Source organism: Oncorhynchus mykiss, chromosome 32, assembly GCF_013265735.2.
Source record: "Oncorhynchus mykiss isolate Arlee chromosome 32, USDA_OmykA_1.1, whole genome shotgun sequence".
Classification (NCBI taxonomy): Eukaryota; Metazoa; Chordata; class Actinopteri; order Salmoniformes; family Salmonidae; genus Oncorhynchus; species Oncorhynchus mykiss.
Genome location: NC_050572.1, coordinates 33,752,953 through 33,772,434, shown reverse-complemented (window position 1 = coordinate 33,772,434; position 19,482 = coordinate 33,752,953). Strand labels below are relative to the sequence as shown.

The following is a 19,482-nucleotide window of genomic DNA, read 5'->3' as shown; positions in this document are numbered from 1 at the left end:
ATAGAGCAGACTGACTGAGCGATGGTAGGCACCAGCAGGCTCGTAAGCATTCATTCAAACAGCACTTTAGTGCGTTATGCCAGCAGCTCTTCGCAATGCTTCAAGCATTGAACTGTTCATGACTTCAGCCCTATCAACTCCCGAGATGAGGCTGGTGTAACCGAAGTGAAATGGCTAGCTAGTTAGCGCACGCTAATAGCATTTCAAACATCACTCGCTCTGAGACTTGGAGTAGTTGTTCCCCTTGCTCTGCAAGGGCCACGGCTTTTGTGGAGCGATGGGTAACGCTGCTTCGAGGGTGACTGTTGTCGATGTGTTCCTGGTTCGAGTCCAGGTAGGAGCAAGGAGAGGTACGGAAGCTATACTGTTACACTGGTAATACTAAAGTGCCTATAATGACATCCAATAGTCAAAGGTATATGAAGTACAAATCGTATAGAGAGAAATAGTCCTATAATTCCTATAATAACTACAACCTAAAACTTCTTACCTGGAAATATTGAAGACTCATGTTAAAAGGAACCACCAGCTTTCATATGTTCTCATGTTCTGAGCAAGGAACTTAAACGTTAGCTTTCTTACATGGCACATATTGCACTTTTACTTTCTTCTCCAACACTTTGTTTTTGCATTATTTAAACCAAATTGAACATGTTTCATTATTTATATGAGGCTAAATTGATTTTATCGATGTATTATATATATTAAGTTAAAATAAGTGTTAATTCAGTATTGTTGTAATTGTCACTATTACAAAAAAAAAAATAATAAATTGTCCGACTAATCGGTATCGGCTTTTTTGGGTCCTCCAATAATCGATATCGGTATCGGCGTTGAAAAATCAAAATCAGTCGACCTCTACTTTCTACTGTGGGTTCTACATGGAACCCAAAAGTATTCTGCCTGGAACCAAAAAAGGTTCTCCTATGGGGATAACCGAAAATCCCTTTTGGAAAGAAATGTCTAAGTGTGTACATTCAGGTAGTGTGTCTGTGCCAGTGCTTACCCCTGCCAGCTGACTCCCTGCCAACATGAGTTGTGTGTGAGGGTGAGGTGTCTGCTGCTGGGAGGGAGGCGGCACATGGGTGGAGGTCATCTCAGGGCCAGCTTCACTTTTACTCTGCAGGGGGAGTTATATCAAAACATTGAATAGGGTGAAAATATAGGTAAATACATGCAAAAATAATAATCGTGAAGATACATGTTTTTTTGTCATCTGGTACACAGGCCTCAGTCTAGTTGCCAACATGGGTCCCTTAAATGGGACAGAAATATGGTGCAAATGACCTGATTAGAGCAAAATTATATTTTTTGTCTAAAACTAAAGGATTTGGGTGGTTTCATGAGATAAAACATGGATTAATATCAGAGGATCATCTATATACTGTATGAACCATACAACCAACATTGAATATTTTTTTTTTGACAAAGACAATTAGCAACTTCCACAATTGTTTACTGAATTACATACAGTTGAAGTCGGAAGTTTACATACACTTAGGTTGGAGTCATTAAAACTTGTTTTTCAACCACTCCAAAAAATGTCTTGTTAACAAGACAAAACTATAGTATTGGCAAGTCGGTTAGGCATCTACTTTGTGCATGACACAAGTAATTTTTCCAACAATTGTTTACAGACAGATTATTTTTCTATAATTCACTGTATCACAATTCGAGTGGGTCAGAAGTTTACATACACTAAGTTGACTGTGCCTTTAAACAGCTCGGAAAATTCCAGAAAATTATGTCATGGCTTTAGGAGCTTCTGATAGGCTAATTGACATCATTTGAGTCAATTGGAGGTGTACCTGTGGATGCATTTCCAGGCCTACCTTCAAACTCAGTGCCTCTTTGCTTGACATCATGGGAAAATCAAAAGAAATCAGCCAAGTCCTCAGAAAAAAATTGTAGACCTACAAAAGTCTGGTTCATCCTTGGAAGCAATTTCCAAACGCCTGAAGGTACCATGTTCACCTGTACAAACAATAGTACGCAAGTATAAACACCATGGGACCACGCAGCCGTCATACCACTCAGGAAGGAGACGCATTCTGTCTCCCGGAGATGAACGTGCTTTGGTGCGAAAAGTGCAAATCAATCCCAGAACAACAGCAAAGGACCTTATGAAGATGCTGGAGGAAACAGGTACAAAAGTATCTATATCAACAGTAAAACGAGTCCTAAATCGCCATAACCTGAAAGGCCGCTCAGCAAGGAAGAAGCCACTGCTCCAAAACCACCATAAAAAAAGTCAGACTACGGTTTGTAACTGCACATGGGACAAAGATCATACTTTTTGGAGAAATGTTCTCTGGTCTGATGAAACAAAAATTGAACTGTTTGGCCATAATGACCATCGTTATGTGTGGAGGAAAAAGGGGGCGGCTTGCAAGCCGAAGAACACCATCCCAGACGTGAAGCACGGGGGTGGCAGCATCATGATGTGGGGGTGCTTTGCTGCAGGAGGGACTGGTGCACTTCACAAAATAGAGGGCATCATGAGGCGGGAAAATTATGTGGATATATTGAAGCAACATCTCAAGACATCAGTCAGGAAGTTAAAGCTTGGTCGCAAATGGGTCTTCCAAATGGACGATGACCCCAAGCATACTTCCAAAGTTGTGGCACAATGGCCTAAGGACAACAAAGTTAAGGTATTGGAGTGGCCATCACAAAGCCCTGACCTCAATCCTATAGAAAATATGTGGGCAGAACTGAAAAAGTGTGTGCGAGCAAGGAGGCCTACAAACCTGACTCAGTTACACCAGCTCTGTTATGAGGAATGGGACAAAATTCACCAAACTTATTGTGGGAAGCTTATGGAAGGCTACCCGAAACGTTTGGTCCAAGTTAAACAATTTAAAGGCAATGCTACCAAATACTAATTGAGTGTAGACCCACTGGGAATGTGACAAAATAAATAAAAGCTGAAATAAATCATTCTCTCTACTATTATTCTGACATTTCACATTCTTAAAATAAAGTGGTGATCCTGACTGACCTAAAACAGGGAATTTTTACTACGATTAAATGTCAGGAATTGTGAAAAACTGAGTTTAAATGCATTTGGCTGAGGTGTATGTAAACTTCCAACTTCAACTGTACATAATTGATTTTCTATGCATACTGTATCCCCAGTCACGCAATACTCTACAACTAAATCAAGAGTACTTTTGAATAAAGAAGTTAAAATAAAAAATGTAACCTGCAATAAATAAAATTAGTCAACCGATTTTTTTTCAAGTCTCCTGCTCGTCAGTAAATGAGTCTTAACCCGCTTAACTCTAGATATATGAATTGTATCTCCATTTTAGGCCCTAATGGGGTCCCACAACATATAGTAAGAAATATATTACCATGCATAACATGTTGATCTCTGTTGTGTAAATCATTTTAAAATATTCCAAGTTGTCTGATGATTCCTGACCTGAGGAAGCTCCTATCCATCCATCTGCCCATAACTCTCTTTTTCCTCCATCTCCCTTCATTTCGATATATATTCATGTCTGTCGTCTCTCTTCTGCAGCATGTCTTTATAAAGTGAATTGTGCTCGTTCTTACGCTCTAGTTCTCAGGAGTTGATGGGCGTGTCAGCATTCGTAATGGCCCAAACATCCTCATTTGTATATTGGCCAACGTCTATGCAGCACCTGAGGTATGTCTGTGGGGTCTAAATAGATAAGCCACTCACACACACAAGCACACACTGTCTCTCGCTCTCGCTCTCTCTCTCTCGCATGTGAGTGCACTAATTCACTCACCTTGGTGTTGCTCAAGGAAGGAGAAAGACTGAAGGGACTCGTTTTCATTGGCTGAACCTGCGAGGAGACGAACGGCAACAAACTCTTTAAACAGACAACGGACACAGACCTTTAAATCTACTCATGTGCAAAGCCATTAACACAGTTGCTTTTCCAGGTTGATAGAACTCATCAATTTAATCCACGTGTCTCCTAATCATTTTCATTTTTCAAACCTATCCAAAAAAAAAAAAGTACCATTCTAGGACCTTAGAGATAGGACAACTTGGGGAATTGAGGTGGTCCTGAACACTGGAATATCAGTAAACACTTTCAAATTCACAAACCTTTCACAAACCTTTTATAGAAAATCATTTTGTCAGATACTGTAAATATCGGATATGTTTTTAGCAAATCTAACCAGCATTTACAGTTTCTCTGTAGACTACAGAAGTTTTTTTTTGCATGTAATAGGCCTACATGTCACAGGTTTAATATTGCCCTTTCGATGACCGGTTCCCCGAACTCTGACCTTTTTGTCTTTTAGGTTCTACTGTATACACTTATTCAAATAATCATATTACAACCTTAGAGCAAACAACAAGAATACATCAAAAACAAATCGCAGTAAATAAACAACAACAAACATCATTTTACGTTCAATGAAATTAAATTGAGATGACAAACCTGATCATTTGCATCGGGACTGTTCCTCTCGGAGTCTTTTGAGATAAAAAGAGAAAGACAGAGAGACATGGGGTGACATGAGAGAGAGGAGAGAAAATGAAAAGTGCAAGATTGAATTCTAATAACCCCGCAATGATCTACTGCAAATGCCTCAGGCTGTAGTTTGAAATAGGTTACTTCAAATGTCAATTACTAGCATTCCGCATCCTAGCTGTCAGCTAAATCTACTTAGAAACATAGGTGTGCCACGATATGACTCTGAGCAGTGACCTATATGGAGCTATAGTGTCATGTGCATAAGTCATATAAACAGGCTGACAAAAACATTCTCATTTTCTGTTCGGAAAATGTGAGAAACGTGATCAAAGTAGAAGATTTGCGGTCTGTTATTGTGGGTGTTTTCTGTCATAGGGCGGCAGGTACCCTATTGCGGTTAAGAGCATTAGGCCAGTAACCGAAAGGTTGCTGGTTCGAATCCCCAAGCTGACTAGGTGAAAAATCTGTTGATGTGCCATTGAGCAAGGCACTTAACCTTTATTGCGGCTCTAAGTCGCTCTGGATAAGAGCATCCTCTAAATGACTTAAATATAAACACATCCAAACACAATACATCAGATTAGCCCACTCTTACCAATCAATACGAGAACACAGACAGATGTAGGTACAAAACAACATACTTTGATTCAAACATTCATATAAAATGATGATAAATAATATTAAAGCAACACATAATGCAGTCTCAAAATGGTTACCTGTGCTCTCCCCTGGAAAGTCTGTCCCAGGCTTCTCATCCTCTGCTGGTTTTGACATCCTGATATCTGCAGGGGAGAGAGGGAGGCAGGTCAAATATAACATGTTTCCAACAGACAAACATCCCCAGCCCAGCGTATATGGAGGGATGAAGATGAGAGAGTCACTGGGAGAAAATCTCCCTCGTCCTTTTTTTCCCCCTTCCCTCCCTCCATCCATCTCCTCTTCTCCTTGGCTCACACAGTGGCTTCCCGAGTCAAGAGTGTCACAGGGCCATGTTCAGTCTTACGCAGTAACGCATGCTATGCACCCAAGACGAGAGAGAGAGAGGCCAAAAACAACATTTCCAGCCGACTGGATTAATGAACACAAATGAAATGGTTAGGAGACCTGGCACGAGGCTAGGTGGCACAGACAAGTCTATTCAAATCTCCCCACCATAAATCCAACTAATCTGTTTGTAATAAAAATCAGCGTTGGTAACGGAATGTGATTTTCTGGACGGTAAATTGGAGCATGAATAACAGTCATATGTTTTTACAGAATCGGACAAATAAACGATTTCATGTTCAAACATAAATGTGAAAGTGGTGTTCAAGATTTCCAAATACATTACACATAATAAAGGCACAATACAAATGATACTTGTTTTACATAATTGGAAATAGGAAAACTTAAACTCATTTCATATAGAATAGGTCTATATGATATGTGGGAATGTCTGTCAAAAACCTCAATCATTTAATTGTATGTCTAGGCAAATGATTACGACAAGTCATTTTTTTGTAGAACATACACACACGCTTTTAACAGAAATGTAGCATGCTCCAAAATTAGCCTTATACCTTTTTAAATACATTTTAATTTGTTTTAATCAAAAGCATACTTCAAAATTTGTCTTGAATATAGATGAAAAAACAAAGGGTTTAGTTTGACCTACAATGAATGACACAACACGTTTTCATGAATATTTGAATAATTATGTATGATGGAACGCATGCCATTTAACAAGCTAATAGGCTATGCTGTTTTGCATGCATGTCTTCTAAGATTTAGTAATAGTCTATCTACACTTGTTTTAATTGCAGAATAGGCCTACCTATGTTATAACAGCTGCAGCAATTATGTTTCAAATAATTATTTATTTTAGGCCATATGAATATGTAGTTAGTGTTATGGAAAACAAATCCGACATTTTCCATTCGATGTTTTTACCTCTAATCTAAATATCTACATTTGAGTAGACAAACGTTTAACCTAGCTGTTACGAAAGCATAAAAACTTGAACAACAATCATACAACTGAAGAGTTACCTGGGTTTCGACATTCATGAGAAAATACAAGTACAGGTACAAGTAGTTATCGGAATCTTTGGTATGGTAATGTACTTCCTAACATCAAGTCATAGTTGTATATTTGCGCGACTCATTTTGCATACCTGCAGATATCCTCAAGCCCGTTGATTAATTTCTTGCCATTTATTGGGCCAAACAAGGAGCCTAAATAGTTTTCACAAGGCTAAAGTGAACGCACTGTTTCATTACATTTTCGGGACCCCAAAAAAGCCTACTTAAAGAGGAGGTCAAATAGATTGTCTACAGTAATAAGCCTCTATGCATATAAGCGAAACTTTGAGTATCATCCACCCACCCGTTCATTCTCTGTAGGCCTACCACTTCTAGGAGCTTTTTCTGGATGTCTACATTCTTCCACTCTCAACACTAACACCATGGTGAGTCACAGGTTTAGCCTTGTTACAATTCCAATGGCTCTAATTGCAATTATAATAGACTTATAATTAATTATATGAAGCAAAAGTTGAGCGTGCTGCTCTGAGTAAACACAATCAAACTGCAAAAGAATTCCAGTAGCCTAGCCTGAAATCGATCTCTCTGATTCCTCCCCATGTTTAAGTGGAAACAATTTATGGCAGCTGGGCAAATTGAGCCTACTCTGAAATGTTTATTTTACTGATAACAACCAAAATAAAATAAAAATCAGTAGGTCTACTTTCTGATTCCTCCCCTATCTGTAGGTGAAAGGCAGGCAATAGGCATACTGTATATGGCTGCCTGTTAATAGCTCATTTACTTTTTTGAGAATGTGACCAAAGCATAGTCCTGATTTGTGCTTTTACCATAATGTCAAGCCCTGCCTCTGACCTGCTGTGATTCATTGTTATGGCATATCCTACTACTTGACATACTTGACTTTCCGTCACTTGTCTTCATATTGTATTGACTCAATCCCCAGAAAGAGAGGGGGTGTTACAGAATATCACAAAGACATGCTAATACACACTGCCAAATACACAACGCCCAACAATGGTTATACACATCTAGAAGTAGCTGTGAAATGTTACCCTGGTAGCCTGTACATACATGAGTCTATGCTTTACGTGCGTACACACACACACACACACACACACACACACACACTTTGGTCTTCCTCAGGAGAGACAAACTGACATTTCACTGCAACTATGAACGGCAGAGCTCGTTTTGATGTTCACTAATTAGCTGTGCTTGTTACTGACGGCAACGCTAATTAACTCCCAAAGCCTCCACCCCAGGAGAGACCATTAACCGGTAATTGGTACAAGATGAAGAGCGTAGTACTTACCTGGGAATCAGACATTATTGTTCACCATAGCCACCATCTTACAGCACAAAAAGGATTCTTCTGTGCTGACCTCCCTGCTTTTTTTGGTATTTTTTCCACATTCACGCGAGGCCTAAGATGTAGCTCACACAAATCAGGCAAATTTAGCATTTAAATCTATGGATATGAATATAGCTATAGCTGAGCTTAAATATTCAAATGGGAAAACAAATCAATCCTACATGTGAATAGTAGGTCTCTTGGGGGGTCAGGTTTGAGCTCTATTCTACATGCTAATATGTGAGTTTAAAAAGATGGTGATGATGAGCAGTACCTTATCACCTCACTATTAATCCTCCCTCCTCCCACTAGGACTGCCTCCACCCTTTCACCCTCCCCCTCTTACACCTTCTTCCTCCTCCCCCCACATCCTTTAACATAGGTAGTGCATGAGCGAAGGAAAGAACACTAGAAAGAGAGGGGGATATTGGAAGAAATATGACAATGCAGGTTGTGTTTTGAGGGGGGAGCGGAAGGGGAGGAGGAGGGCACATTGTTCGGATGTAAGTGGTATATTGCCAGAACTCTAATGACAAAACGCTAAACTGATAGCACTTGTAATGTCCCCTATCTTATGTCCAGAACCTTTGATTGTACATTCATGGAGGGTTTCACACATCTTTCACCCTTGAGTCATTCATGGAGGGTTTCACACATCTTTCACCCTTGAGTCATTCATGGAGGGTTTCACACATCTTTCACCCTTGAGTCATTCATGGAGGGTTTCACACATCTTTCACCCTTGAGTCATTCATGCAAAATCAGTTTTCTGTGAAATAGCATGAGCACACAGGCTCCCCATTTAGTCATGTTAACTCCCATTTAAATGAGAAGAAACCTGCACATCGTTCTTACTAGTTCCACTGCTCTTTATTCAACTCTGAGAAAGTCTTTGAGGCCGATACGTAAAAGCTTATTAAAGAGCAGTGATACTATCAAGAGCAGTGTAGGGGTTCCTTCTTCTTCCTCATCTTATTCAACTCTTACCATGCACCTGCAACAAAGATAGCTCAGATGTGCGAGTGCCTTTTGAATTGACCATTTAATCCAATAGCAAAAAAACACAAGATACACATTTCAAAATTGCTCTTTTTGAATTGCAATAGAAAGAGTAGTAGATGGTAAATATAATTTTCCATACAGTTCTTGACTATAACTTGACATTTAAAAAAAAAAAAAACATCTATCCAAGGGCAGGTTGTAAGCATGTTGAGAAATCTGTCAGTCTAGCAGTTTCATTATCCTTATACGGTACATACGTAGGGCAAATAATCAGAAATAGGGGTATTGTAAAAGCTACTGTAAAAATGGATCACGGTGTTGTATGCCATTTTACAAGATCAGCTTTTCTACGTGATTTTCTGACACAGTATCGCCTGTCTCTCTGCTTGAAATTCATCAGCTTACAATATATCAATGAAATTCAGGTAATGAAAATATTATTATATACAAACCAGGTATTTCTGCAGTGCATTTTACACTACACTATAATTCCAAATTATAGCATCATAGAGAGTGACTCTTTCCACTTTGTACTATTGAAGCACACTGGCTGACGGAGAATGAGGATGTCGTATTTACTGCCACGTCCATACATGATTTGGTTCTAACTTCCAACATATATTGATGTCAAATTGATACAGTGTTCAGCAGCTATCAAACTACACACGTTAACGAGGCACTACATCCTTTGTGTTCAACAGTAATCTGTTTCGAGCAGTTTGATTAAGGGATAGTTCATTCCATAGCAAAGAAATGTCAAGAAAATCCTATAACAAATTTAAAGCAGGCGCCACAAAAAAAAGATTGCCATTTTGAAACTGTAACTGTGGTATCGACTGTGGTATTTTTCGACGCAGTAATTGCAGAATAACTGCAGTGTACAGAATAACTGCACTTTAACTGCATTTATACTGCAATATTACTGCAGGGAAGAAGTGTGTTATTTTGGACACAGTATTTGCAGCCTACTGCAGTTATACTGTATTCTAACTACAGTTAGACTATAGTGTACTGCAGTTATGCTGTATTCTAACTACAGTTAGGCTATAGTGTACTGCAGTTATACTGTATTCTAACTACAGTTAGACTATAGTGTACTGCAGTTATACTGTATTCTAACTACAGTTAGACTATAGTGTACTGCAGTTATACTGTATTCTAACTACAGTTAGACTATAGTGTACTGCAGTTATACTGTATTCTAACTACAGTTAGACTATAGTGTACTGCAGTTATACTGAACTCTGACTGCAATCTTTTTCCGTATGAGGTTACTTACAGTGCATACGGAAAGTATTCAGACCCCTTCCCTTTTTCCACATTTTGTTACATTACAGCCTTGTTCTAAAATGGATTCAATATTTTTTTGCGTCATCACTCTACACACAATACCCCATAATGACAAAGCAAAAACAGGCACCCCAGCAAGCACAGGGGATCAGGACCAATCGCGCTGTAGCGACTCCTGTGGCGGGCTAGGCGCATGCACACTGACACAGTCAACAGGTGTATGGTGTTTCCTCCGACACAAAATGTTTTTTTTTGTGAATGGGTATAATTTGTATGTATAAAATGTATAATAGTAATATTTAAAATGACTAAATCGGTAATTTTGTATACATTTATTTAAATTTGCATCGGGCCGCTTCTGGGGGATTCTGGTAAGATGCTGGCAAAGTCGGCTGAATTCCAGTAGACGATTCAATCAGTTCCGCTCCCTTGGAAGAGGGCCGCTTCTGCGCCAAATTCTCATTGCTAGCTGGGACAGATTTGGTGAAGGATGCAAAAAAAAATCTGCAGCATTGAAGGTCCCCAAGAACACAGTGGCCTCCATAATTCTTAAATGGTGCAGCACTCCACCAATCAGGCCTTTATGGTAGAGTGGCCAGAGGGAAGACACTCCTCAGTAAAAGGCACATCACAGCCCGCTTGGAGTTTGCCAAAAGGCACCTAAAGGACTCTGACTATGAGAAACAAAATTCTCTGGTCTGATGAAACCAAGATTGAACTCTTTGGCCTGAATGCCAAACATCACGTCTGTAGGAAACCTCGCACCATCCCTATGATGAAGCATGGTGGGGGCAGCATCATGCTGTGGGGGTGTTTTTTAACAGAAGGGACTGGGAGACTAGTCAGGATCGAAGGAAAGATGAACGGAGCAAAGTACAGAGAGATCCTTGATGAAAACCTGCTTCAGAGCCCTCAGGACCTCAGACTGGGGACGAAGGTTCACCTTCCAACAGGACAACGACCCTAAGCACACAGCCAAGACAATGCAGGAGTGGCTTCTGGACAAGTCTCTGAATGTCCTTGAGTGACCCAGCCAGAGCCCGGACTTGATCCTGATCGAAGATCTCTTGAGAGACCTGAAAATAGCGACGCTCTCCATCCAACCCGACAGAGCTTGAGAGGATCTGCAGTGAAGAATGGGAGAAACTCCCCAAATACAGGTGTGCCAAGCTTGTAGCGTCATACCCAAGAAAACTCAAGGCTGTAATCGCTGCCAAAGGTGCTTCAACAAAGTACTAAGTGAAGGGTCTGAATACTTATGTAAATGTGATATTTCAGTTGTTTTATAATTTATTAGTTTTTTATTGAACCTTTATTTAACTAGGCAAGTCTATGTTTATTTTTAATACATTTGCAAAAAAAAAATCTTATAACCTGTTTTTGCTTTGTCATTATGGGGTATTGCGTGTAGATTGACGAGGGGGAAAACAATTGAACACCATTGTAGAATAAGGCTGTAATGTAAGAAAATGTGGAAAACGTCAACAGGTCTGAATACTTTACGAAGGCACTGTTGATTAAATATGTATCCAAATTAAAAGAGTGATTTGGTGCAGTGAACAATTGCCTTTGTGAATTAGTTTGTTGTACTCAGTCAATTGAAACTGCTTAGTTTTGAAACATGAGCCATTTTGATGATCTGTGTAGATTTTTGTGCTTAGAGTTGTGAAAATGTACCACGAACTGTATTAGGGTCAGTATCAAGTTCAAGGTCTCAGAAGGAGGGAGAGGTGGTTTCAGAACGGAGTGGGAGAAAGAAATTGAGAGGCTGGGCAGAAGAAGAGAAAACAGCAAGCCGAAAGAGGAAAAGGAAAGAACGGGTGAAAGTGTCGCAGTTGGAAAGTGCTTGGGTGGCTGCTGGAAACTACTAGTCATACAATGAGAAATAGCCTGCCGCCCGCCTTCACTCACCTTACGCTCTTTCTCTCTAATTTTCCAATTTCTTACTCTCACTTCTTTACTGTCGCCTATGTAGGCAGATATGTGTGTGTGTTTGAAATTTGGACCAGAAATTCAGTTTCGTTTGAGAATCTGTTGGATAAGATTAACAGGGCTTTGAGGAAATTGCAGTAGCTAAAGACCGCCACATGGTGGCAGCACTAACCTGCTGATTCTGAGGAGGGGCTGAGTGACCGCTGTAGGCCTGCTGTGGTGCTTCACTCATCATCATCACACTATATTTTCTCATAACAGCAGCACATAAGCTCTCACCTTTCAACTACCTTAAATTAAATTGTATTACATATACTCAATATTGCCTGCTTCTAGCATGGTAAGAGCCCGGACAGTCTGTAATTCTGAAACTCTCAAACACAGCAAAACACTGCTCACTGTTCAAAGTCTATGATGCCAAGCATATGGTTCAAGTTCATTGCATCCCCACAAGATTTATATAAAAAGAGGAGATGGAAATACTGGAAGATGACAGATATAAAACTGCTTTCATGCACACTCACCATCCGCATTCACACCTCATCCACATAATACATGAAAAGAGTCCACGTAAACAGTGTTTTTAACAGTAATACCCCATCATCACTCCTCTTGCCAGGGGTCCTAGTCCCCCCCCCCCCCCCCCCCCCCCCCCCCAGCCCATCTCTATATACCTCGGCCAGCAGGCTGTGAGGGTCCCCAGTCTATCAGTGCTAATGGGAGTGGGGGGCCTCTCGGCAGATGATGTATCTGTCTTTGGGCAGCGCGGGGCTCTGACAGGGGCCGAGGCAGGGGAGGAGAGGGATGCTCAGGGTCACTGTCAGGGAATTAGGAGGAGAGGGGGAGGGGATAGGAGGGAGGGTGGCTGTAGGGGGTCTTGCTCCATCTCGCTCACGCCTGTCAGGGGACAGGGACAGACGGCGCGTGGGTTGTGTGTGTGGGGGTGGAGGGGGTCAGTGTGAGGGGGTTCAGGGGCAACAGGGGGGCCTTTTTGGGGAGAGGAGGAGCCAGGCAGGCGTGTGGATGTCAAGAGGTCAGCCACATGGCCCCGACCAACAGCAAACACCCTATACCACCCGCTCCTCCTGCCTCGCTCGGCCCTGGCCCCAATCCCCCACCTCTCTCTCTCTCTCGCTCTCTCTCGCACACACTCGCACACACACACACACACACACACACACACACACACACACACACACACACACACACACACACACACACACACACAGGACTCATCTGGTGGACCCTCTGGGGGGCCCTGTGGTCTATGGGGCTCTAGAGACCACGCTCACTTGTGCCCTTCCCCCACAGGACCAAATGTTACTGCTAACTGCTATTCCCCATGTATGCACTATCACTGTCCTGGGGACGTATAGAAAACTATAGGACCGGTGTGTTCTAAGAATTTCAACAGTCAGAGAGATCGGTAAATCAGTGTAGAGGCTTACTGAGTTGCATCTGAGCAGGCCCAATGAGGAGATGAGAAAAAGACATGACTGTTGCATTATCCACTGACAAGAACCTATACCGCTACTGCTGTACTGCCAAGCTGCCTCACACTGACACACAAATGGCCAATGCAACTCGGTACATGCTTTTCTTTTCAAAGTCCCTCAAGGAGTTGGACCACTACCTGGTTATATGTTGACCTGGTTTACAGACAATGGAATGGAACAATGGCTGGTTTTGCAGTGGGGCGCTAAAGGTTTAGAATGAGACCGTAGTCTCTTCTCAAGACATACGGTCAACCACACGGACATACAGGGGGGAGTTGACCGTAAGCGGTCAGGTTTGTGAAGAGGTGTTGTTGGTTGTTGATGACCACACACGCACACATTCAACCATTTCTACTACTGCTTTTCACATCTTCAGCTGCAAGCAATTGCGGATATTCATTTCTGTACAAATTACGAATTTCTGTAAATAGATGAATCTCTGGAGATAAAAAAATACAAATTTCTGAGGATATACTACTGGACAAAGATTGATGCTGCATTAAGGCCACTTTGTTGCAGACTTGATAAGGTTAATCCAATCAGCTTGGATTGTAAAGCAACATGGACAGCTGCTCATCTTTCACTTTCTCCTCTCTCAATCTGCACCTATCACTGCTCTCCTCTGCTACGTTCTCTCTTTTATTATCTCCCGATCCCCATACCTCTTTCCTTCTCTCCTATTCATCCCCGGGACACAGAACTAGAGGGTGCAGCATCTCTGGTCAGCAGTGGCATGCATGACATCACTGGTCAGCAGCGGCGGTCATGACATCACTGGTCAGCAGCGGCGGTCATGACATCACTGGTCAGCAGTGGCATGCATGACATCACTGGTCAGCAGCGGCGGTCCAATAGGACACATGGGCCCGTTGCCAGGCAACAGCAGTGAAAAATCACTGTGTATGCGCGCGTGCGCGCGCGTGTGTGTGTGTGTGTGTGTTAATCATTAAGTATAAGTATGTTTTTCCACCCTATAGCCCAACTCATTGAAAGGCTTGAATAGGAAGAAAACATAGTGCTGAAAGGCATAAATGTTGTTTAGACTTTCTGAGACCTTTGTAAGGTGTCGGCACATACTTGAATGGCATTGAACACGTCCTTAAGGACCAATACAGTTTTATCTACAGTTAAATAACTGCGCCCTTCTTTTGTTTGTCTCTGACAGCAAAGTTGAATGTCTTTCAGAGTCTTTCAGTGGCCCTCAAGATTGAGTGTGTGCAGATAGGCAATTATTTGTGCAGATGTATGTTTGTATGTGTGTCTAAGTGTGTGTGTTTGTGTGTGTGTGTGTCCGTGCGTATACGAGTGTGTGTGTGCGAATGCTTCTCCGGAGTGTTTATTATATCCGATACAGTACCTCTTTCTCGCACCACATATGTCTGGGCCGATCGATCCCTCTGACTCCCGACAAGACAATAATCGCAGCTCCCTCCCTCACTCCGTCTCCACTGTTATTACTGATCTCCCCAGGGAGTGAGATGGAGGGATGCAGATAAACAAAGAAATGGAGGGAGAGGAGATGGGGGAAATAGCCACTGCGTGTTACTTTCCTCTCTTTATCCCTTCCTCCGTTGGGGTGGACGACTGGACGCAAAAAAAAAAAAAATAGAGGAAGATAGAGCGAGGAAGGAAGGCTGGTGTTGGGGCAGTGGCGGGGACAGAATGGAATGAGGGATGACCAGAGTATTAGAGAAAGAGAGAGAGAGAGAGAGAGAGACAAAGAGAGGGACAAAGAGACAAATAAAGAGAAAGAGAGAGAGAGTGCAGGGGACTTGGGATGAAGGGATAAAGGGACACATTCACAAGGATGGAGGAGTCTATGGAAAATGGAGGAGAGGAAGAGATGGAAAGGACAGTGGTGGAAGTAGTGCATTGGGCTTTTCCAATAAAAGGTGGAATGACAAAAGGAAGAGGGAGTGACAATGAGAGTAACAAAGAACACAGTGCCTCTTCCGAATAGAGAGGGAACAGATAGGACTCAAGAGAATAAAACGACAAGACAGACAGACCGACGGACACACAGTCCAGAGAGAGCGAGGGAGGGAGAAAAAGAGATCAGGATTTGGCCAAAATGAAAGCCTAAAGGCTTTAGGTACAAGAATGTCTGGTGAACTTGAACAACACGGAACATAAACTTAGACATAGAAGGGCCAGAATGAATAGAACAGATTCCATTTAGATGGACATAAACCGGGCTAAACGGCTGTGAATATCCATCTGAATGAAAAGTGTGAATGAAAGCGCGGACAGACAGACAGCCATTCGACATGACAGCGCCTCGTCACTAAACCAAACAACGTTCTCTACAGTAGGCGTTGTGGTCGGCGTGAGATTGCTCGCTTTGCAGGTCTATCGATTAGCCTAGACTTAAATTGGCTCTCAATTAAAGAGAGCGGTTATTTGACCTCTTTATCCCTCCCGTCTTCCTCTCTTCCTGTCCTGTTAAATATTCCCCCTTTCCTCCCTCCATCCATCGGCACATCCATCTCTATCAGTGTAATACCAATTTCCTCCCTTCCCCCTTCCTCTACGACCATCACTCTATCCCCTCTCTTCTTTCTTCATACACCTCCCTTTAAAACCTCTCATCTCTCTTCGCTCTCTCTCCTTCCCTCCGTCCCTATTTTCCCTCTGCGTTTCACCTTTCCTTTGGGCCCACACTTCCTCCGTTCCTCTCCTTCCTCCTCTTGACCAATCTCTTTAAAATAACAATGATGAATTGTTGAGTCTATTTATTCCAACACCATTAATTATATAATACGGGATGTATAAGGTGCACGTGAAGAGCCGTGGAAAAAAACAGAGGGGAAAAGAAGGGTCTGAAAGAAAACGAGAGAGAGTGAGAGAGAGAGAGTGAGAGAGAGAGAGTGAGAGAGAGAGAGAGAGAGAGAGAGAGAGTGAGAGAGAGAGAGAAGAAGGTGGTGGTTTGTGGTTGGGGTTGAAGGGGAGAGGGGAGGGGATGGGGGGTTAGGAAATTGGTCTGGCTAGCGGAACAGCTTTTCACCCCTCTCGCCCCCCCCCCCCTCCCCCCCCTCCCTCCCTTCCTTCCCCATTCTGCTTTGTATTCTGTGGAGATGACAGGGAGAAAGCTTTATTGCTCTGAGTTTGTATCGATCGGGGCCCCTCACAGGGGTTGCACCGACCCGCACGCTCCAGAGGCACTTTCGCAATGGCCGATGCCTCCGCTCTGCACCCCCCCCCCTTCTTCCCCTCACCCCTCTCTCCTCTCCTCTCCTCTCCTCTCTCTTTGGCTCGGCTCGCTGGGGATTCAAATTCGCGTCTCCCTACTTTCAGAGGTTAAGAGGCAGAGCTTTTTATTTACCTAACCGCACTCCAAACACTACGCCCGAGTCACACACATGAACCTCAGACGCCAGAGAATATAAATGTGAATGAAAACGAGTATAAGTCTCCAGATATTCCCCCCACTGGTCTCCCATATTCTCTCTGTTCCGTCCCTCCAGTCAGATTTTTGACCAAGTGCCAGTAAAAAAGATCCCCCAGCAAAAGCACCCAAAATATATAGAAAATAGAAAAGTTAGTTCTAACACTAAATACATCTTCTTATTTGTTCTTTTTTTTACACGTGTAAATAGATACACATATTTCTGATGAAAGATGCTAGATTCGACCAGTCGCAACAACACAACACACAACTGGCATCCTGACGAGAAATTCAGCAGAAATCCCTGAGCTTGAAGCGTGACCGCTCACGGTTGGACAAGGGATAAGAGGAGCAGATTCTGAATTTGGGGATAAGAGGGGATTCAATCGGCGGTCCAACAAATTCCCCGGGGAGTGTGATTGGACGATTGGGCCTCTTGCAATGTCGCCGTGTGCCCTTGGGCCTGGGATTTGGACCCACGGTTCTCTGAGGCAGACTCTAGCCCGAGTTACGCAGTCTACACCGTCTCGTCGTTCAGTTAACAAACTCCATTTTGTGGAAGGCGAGGGTGGGGGTTGGCGGGATGGCTGTTTCTGAGGGCCATACTTCCATTTGTGGCTGTGACAGTTGCTGGCCACAGCCCCCCCCCCCCCCCCCCCCCCCCCCCCCCAAGCAAATATGGCTCTTATCTCTCTATTTTTACCTTCTCTCCATCAGCGGACTGTCTCGTGACCACTTATGTTCCCTCACCAAATGACACACGCAAAAAGGCCCTTCTCCCCTTAGATGGTGAATGTCGTGTTGCCATGTCGGCGCTGTATGGTCGTCAAGCACGGCAATTTTTAGCCAAGGACAAAAACAATGCGTCTGAGTGTGTGTCAGCTCGGATTCCAGATCCTATGGAAAATACACTGCTTTGTTCCATTTGGTCAAATCCTCAGACTGGCAAATTGTTTAGAGAGCAGGCTTGTGTACTTCTTAAGTTTTGACCATATTAATACTTACGAGGTCAAATGCAAATGTATCAACAAAAAACAAAAAAATCTGTTTGAATTATCAAACATAATTGATTCAATTATTTCTGTCGATTCAGGCTCTTACAGAGCCACCTAATAAGCATGATTATGTAGTTACAGATGTAGGATCTTAATTGGATCACTCTGTGGAGGAGAACATTCCTGCAATTCAGGAAATGTTCAACTTGTCGTGTATTTGAGGTTTTAAAAGGCTGCTGAAGTTTGTAATTCCCACTTGATTTTCCGTTTCAAAAACTGTATCAACTCCTACAAAAATGTCCATGAATTATAATCCACATAATAATTCCCATTTCCTGTTGCTGCAGGATTATTTGTCTGCTGTAGCAAACTGTCTCAAATTAACATCCTATATCTGTAATGACTAATGCAATAGGAGAGGATGTAGGAATAACCTAGCTAAATTCTCAGATGATGTAAACAATTACTAGTTATAGCTTGAAACAACGACAAAAATATGTTTGAAGCATTACCATAAAGGCTTCAACACGCTTACGAGATATAAACATTATACTCGCAGGCTAAGGTAAAGTAAGTAAAGTGTTACCATGGTTTTTCAAACATATCGATGCATGTATTTTCATCTCTTCAATTCACATCCCTGGAAATCCATTTTGTCAGGAAGAGAAATTGTCAAAGTGGAACATAATTGTGTAAGAATACAGCAACTGTCCATTTGAGCAATCATACAATCGTACAATTACCGATTGTACGACTCAAAAAAGGTTTCCTTATATACCGGTAAGTCTGTGTAATGCTGCAGCAATTGTGTGTGTGTGTGTTCGTCTTTTGTACTAGTTGAAACCGCAGGGGAGACTATAACAGTGATAACGTTGATGGAAAAAAAAAAAAAACTACTTCATATATAAGACAGAGGATTGCACTTTTTATAAAACAACAGGGGGGGGGACCATATACAATACAGGAGTATAGAGGATTGAAAGATCTGTGTGTGTTTGTGTGTGTGTGTGTGTGTGTGTACACACGCTTGTGCTTGCGTTCATGTGTGTGTCCTGCCCATGTGCCGCGGCTCTAGGCATGCTGGACCAGCACAGTGTCATGTTCATCTAGGACCATTTAAACACCGCTGCAATGAGGCCCGAGTGGCTGGAGAGTCCTTCGCGTCCCCGCCTGACCGCCATTTCACACCACTGACCAGTATAAATTGGATCAGGGTTCCGTTCACATCGCAGGCGGCAAAACAAGAGAAACAAAATGGCCGCAGTGGCTCTCCATCGGGTCTCTCTGTTTCTCTGTCGCACTCAAGTTGTTGAGTGGAGTGAGAAGAAGCAGAGATCATAACAGCGGGGGGAGAGAGAACAGGATAGGCTTTAGATTTGACATTGTGTACAGGAAGTACAACCTGCAAAAATGCGTGTACAGACATATCTACAGTACGTAAATAGATTCCACTCTATAATGTTCCCTGAGGTAGTTCTTTTCCATTCATGCATTTGTGGATATAGCTGCATAGTTGTAGTTCCATATGGCATTTCTATAGGCCT

General features: G+C 42.4%; 1 protein-coding gene across 3 annotated transcripts in view; it reads right to left on the bottom strand.

Moving 5' to 3' along the window:
- The window catches only part of LOC110488367 (POU domain, class 2, transcription factor 2-like), a 52,309-nt gene that overhangs the window by 14,937 nt on the left and 17,890 nt on the right, over nucleotides 1-19,482 (bottom strand). For all 3 annotated transcript variants that reach the window (XM_036971337.1, XM_036971338.1, XM_036971339.1), the window contains exons 2-5: nucleotides 5,180-5,245; nucleotides 4,428-4,462; nucleotides 3,762-3,818; nucleotides 1,007-1,120 (exon numbers count right to left, since the gene is read on the bottom strand). In XM_036971337.1, coding sequence (XP_036827232.1) covers nucleotides 1,007-1,120; nucleotides 3,762-3,818; nucleotides 4,428-4,462; nucleotides 5,180-5,245 — 272 coding nt within the window. The remainder of the gene's footprint in view (nucleotides 1-1,006; nucleotides 1,121-3,761; nucleotides 3,819-4,427; nucleotides 4,463-5,179; nucleotides 5,246-19,482) is intronic.